General features: G+C 33.2%; 1 protein-coding gene across 2 annotated transcripts in view; it reads left to right on the forward strand.

Annotated features, from left to right (window-relative positions):
- The window catches only part of LOC106468328 (UDP-N-acetylglucosamine/UDP-glucose/GDP-mannose transporter-like), a 29,651-nt gene that overhangs the window by 14,758 nt on the left and 10,244 nt on the right, over positions 1-4,649 (forward strand). For both annotated transcript variants that reach the window (XM_022396665.1, XM_022396664.1), the window contains one exon: positions 4,283-4,385. In XM_022396665.1, the coding sequence (XP_022252373.1) occupies positions 4,283-4,385 (103 nt within the window). The remainder of the gene's footprint in view (positions 1-4,282; positions 4,386-4,649) is intronic.

Below are 4,649 nucleotides of genomic sequence, written 5' to 3' on the forward strand. Positions count from 1 at the left end.
CTGGTAAGTCGTGATTAGGACACCTGTGAGTGACCTGGTAAGTCGTGATTAGGACACCTGTGAGGGTCCTGGTAAGTCGTGATTAGGACACCTGTGAGTGACCTGGTAAGTCGTGATTAGGACACCTGTGAGGGACCTGGTAAGTCGTGATTAGGACACCTCTGAGGGACCTGGTAAGTCGTGATTAGGACACCTCTGAGGGTCCTGGTAAGTCGTGATTAGGACACCTCTGAGGATCCTGATAAGTCTTTGTGGTAAATGTGAAACTATTTAGTAAGACTCCTTGTTGATTGCACTTTGATCTTTCTTTTGTAACTAATTGGTCTCTTAGACCTATAAATGAGATATTGGTTAAAAAAGAGGAAGTGGAAGCTTGATGTCGGTAGGGAAAAGAAACTGAGTTTGAGTTGAAATTTTTCAAAACAAATAAATTTAGATTTTCAGGCATAAAATTAGTCTTGAAAAATACACATTTTTTTTTTCTAAAGGCCCTTTGAAGCTGTCGCATTTTCACATTGTGTGAACCGTAGAGAGAGAGAGAGAGAGATTGTTAAAAGTTCTCTCTACAAAGGTACGGAATTCCCCTATTAAATATTAATTAAAATTAAAACTTAATAAGTTCACTACTGAATATATACAATTAATTATATCGTATCTTATCACTAGCTTGGAAGCATGAAACATCAGTACTGACTTTAAACTTCAGTTAGTAATTCAGCGTTGTTAATGTGGTACTTTAAGTTACATTTCATTTACTGCTAAACGTTAAGTAGGACGTGACTGCTAGGATATGTCTACTGATTAAAAATTGTGGTTCAACTACCAGGAAACCCATAAACAGAACAAATCGGGAAATGTTTCGGCAGTAGTTTAGTATTACTAGTGTCTATAATTTGTATCGCAACTTCTCGCTGGTCCAACAAGATGTATTTTTCATAGTTGTAACTGTCATGTTGCGTTTGTATTAATGTATTTGTTTTTCCACGTTTATGAACTATATCAATGGCCAGGTGTTGTTGAAAAATTTCTAATGATATATTCAGTAAAAGAAATGTACAAATCTTTAAGGAGTGTCAAAAATAAGTTGTAACTGACCACATATATTTCCGTTTGTACTGGCCCAGTATGGCCAAGTGGCTAAGGCGCTCGATTCGCAATCTGAGGTTCGCGGGGGTCGAATCCACGTCATACCAAACATGTTCGCCCTTTCAGCCGTGGGGGGCGTTATAATGTGACGGTCAATTCCACTATTTGTTGGTAAAAGAGTAGCCCAAGAGTTGGCAGTGGGTGGTGATGACTAGCTGCCTTCCCTCTAGTAGTATGTAATATATGCTATGGGTTATTAGTACTTTAAATAAGTCCAATTAGGTATCAAAAATTTGGACAATAACTTGTAACAGAGTAAAAAAAAATATAAATAAATATTTCCAAATCAAGGTTTTTCCTTGATCTGAGGAATCTGCATATTTGCCCAGTTTCTGAGTTGATTAGCTGATAGTTTATTAATGTGATAATCATCTAATGCCGAAACCCCGAATTTCTGACCAGTAAGTAATGTTATGGGTGCATCAAATTGCACCATGCAGTGTGTGACTCGCCAGGTGTAACCTTGGCAGTTTTATCTCATTGTCAAGTGTTGTATATATATATATATATATATATATATGATTGCGATCATCTGAGTGCTCATTATCTCTCACTCCTTATTTATCAGTCAAACAAGAAATAATTATGTGGAAAATTCGGGAAGCGGGGATTATTTTTGGATTACATTTTTTTTAAGGCAAACTGCTAGATCTTCGTTGTTCTCAAAACTACTCTGTAAGTTTGCTGTAAGTGTGAAAGTTTTGTATTTCCTTTTACGTCATTACTAATACCTTGGAAAATAAATTGACTGTGGTGCAAAACTAGGTTAATCTGCCGACTTTCTTAATTTAGTTATCTATGACATTTGTAATTTAAAAATGGTAACTAAATGTATTTGAGATCAGCCCAATGGACCGATCCCATATTGAAGAAGGAATGTTGACTACAGTTACAAATTTACTTTGTGTATCTATGTGGAATACGGCAAGCTTTGAATAAAATGTGCAAGTGTGTTGTACACAAAAACTCGGGTGTGTTACAAAAGTACGTGTACTCAAGATATGTCTGTGTATTGACAGCATCAGTCTGACTGACAAGTCAGAGTGCAAGATGATGCTCATGTAGAATAAAAACTCTTTTGTCCATTGTACAGTTTACTTACTGCATTTGTAAATTTCTAGAATTTCTAAAATGTATATCTACATCTTTGTCAGTATCCACACTGTATCTGGTATTTACTCTACTTTACCACGAACTGCCACTAAATCATCAGTGTAAGGTAAAATCAGTAGTTCACATAGGGTTAAAATGTACTCAACGAATTAGGGATTTTGTCGTAGAATAACTGTTTCAATGTTGACTGACTGTAAGTTAGAAGTTATATTAGTTTTATGGGAAGAAACAACTTGTATGTTAGTTTCACTCCAAAGAAACATTCACATATGTTTCAGCCAATGATAACAGCTCTGATTTAGAAACAACGAGAAACTACAGATGAACTGAGAGTTAAAAAGAAAGGTATAGACCAAAGGAAAAGAATTCCCGTTGAGGCTTAATAATGTGCATAATTAAGCTGCAGGTTCGAATATGTTATATTTTAACTGTTTAACTATCTCTACAGGCACTGATGAGAAAGAACATTTAAACACACGTTTATCTCCAAGGTTTGTTACCAAATCCAAAATGCATAATCACTTTTGTATTATTTTTAGCGTAAAGTTTTTAAAAGTAGTAAACTGGAGAACAATTTACTCGTAACTTTTGTAAAAGTAATTTGTAAAGTTATTACATATAACAGACTCTTCTCTGTAGTTTTATAAATTTTCACAGCATACTTATGTCCAGGTCATCACAGCTTTTGTTTCTGTTCGTTCTCTGTTACCTATTTATGCAAATACTAATTGAAAGGTTTTTTTATTGCTTTTATTTTTTATGTAATCTGTTTTTATAAATTAATTTTATTTGCAGTCCAGAGATACAAACCATTCCTAGTTTGGTGAAATCTATTTTTTGTTTCAACTTGTGCTGTTATGATCACACCCTATAAATTCATATTCTTTTAATGTTTTGCAGGTTATAATGTGACCTGATACATGTCGTATGAGGGTGAAATGTAACAACAACATTGTCAAGATCATGATAATTGAAGCATTTTTACTTCTGCAGCTGTACTTGCATGCTTTCATAACAATGAATAAAACATTGGCCAATCAGAAAGCATAATTGATCGCTAGCCCGTGTGGAAGTGGGACAGCCATGTTAGTTTCATTGGAAAAAATATATCAAAACAAAATCCATTGAGCTAAAAATATTTATCTGAAAAATCGCTGGCGAAAGAGTTATATATTACGATACCTTCTTCACAACAAAGAAATTTAAAAGAAATATAAAAAAAATCACAGATAAATTTACAACACAATATCCATAAAATAAAAATAAAAACAATAAGGAAAAGTACACAACAAATACAACATGGGAAGAACTCGACATATTGGAACACAACCCCAACAAAACAATAATACAAAAATCTGGAACATAAAGGAAAAAAAAGAACAAATTTTAGGGAACTTTGAAAGTTAAACAATACAGATAAAGTAAACTAAAGGTGAAAATAACCACACAAAAAAATCACAAATGCTGTTCCAATATGGAACTCTTCTTTAGGCATGGATGTTATATAAATTTAAGTTTGAATGTACTGCTGACAAGTTTTGCAATAAATTGTCAAAAATAAGTGAAAAACCATGCATTTCATATGCTTTACTCTATGGATTTCAACATCACTCGTGGCAGGAAAGTGACTACAGAAATTAAATCATTTCTGTATATATATATATATCTGTTTGGATTAGAATTTTTTAGGCTGGCATTCCCATGTTATGTAAGTTAGGGTTAGATCTTTAGGAGTGGTATGTTCCTGTAGCGCATAGATCTTGCTATTGTCGAACAGTATTATGCGGTGGTTTTTGCAACTACACCTATATAATATATCCATCTTTCTCGGTGTGGAAATTCTGAGAAAGTAACCTATTGGAAATGTTAATCTAATTTTGTTTAATCATTATTAAAACCTTAGAATTTTGCCTAAAATCATCTTGCTATATTTACATACAGTTCTATTAAGAGTAAACTGTGCATAATGTGTTGGTATTATTGTGCATAGTGGAAGCTGAAAAACGTTTTTATACTGTTACAGTACCGATTTAGCATTTGACCTCAACGGCTATGTCTTTGTGTTATCCAATGATTTCTGTACAGCAGCTAATAATGTGTATTTGAAGAAGAAGTTGGAAACAAGGGTTAGTGAAATAGAGGATATTTTAAAGTACAATTGTAGTACGGAGTAATGCAGTTTAATGAATAATTTAACAAGTTTTAGTTAATTAAAAGTTATATAAGCATATATTTTTTATTTTATATATATATCTTATTATTCAAATTCGATGACGAGGAACCCACTTTGAGACTAATAATGGCTGGAAACGGCTTGAATGGGTAATGAAGAAAAACTTTAATATAAGTTTAACATAACAGCAAATGTACAAAATATTGTCGAAACATTG

Source organism: Limulus polyphemus, unplaced genomic scaffold (genome assembly GCF_000517525.1).
Source record: "Limulus polyphemus unplaced genomic scaffold, Limulus_polyphemus-2.1.2 Scaffold2965, whole genome shotgun sequence".
Classification (NCBI taxonomy): domain Eukaryota; kingdom Metazoa; phylum Arthropoda; class Merostomata; order Xiphosura; family Limulidae; genus Limulus; species Limulus polyphemus.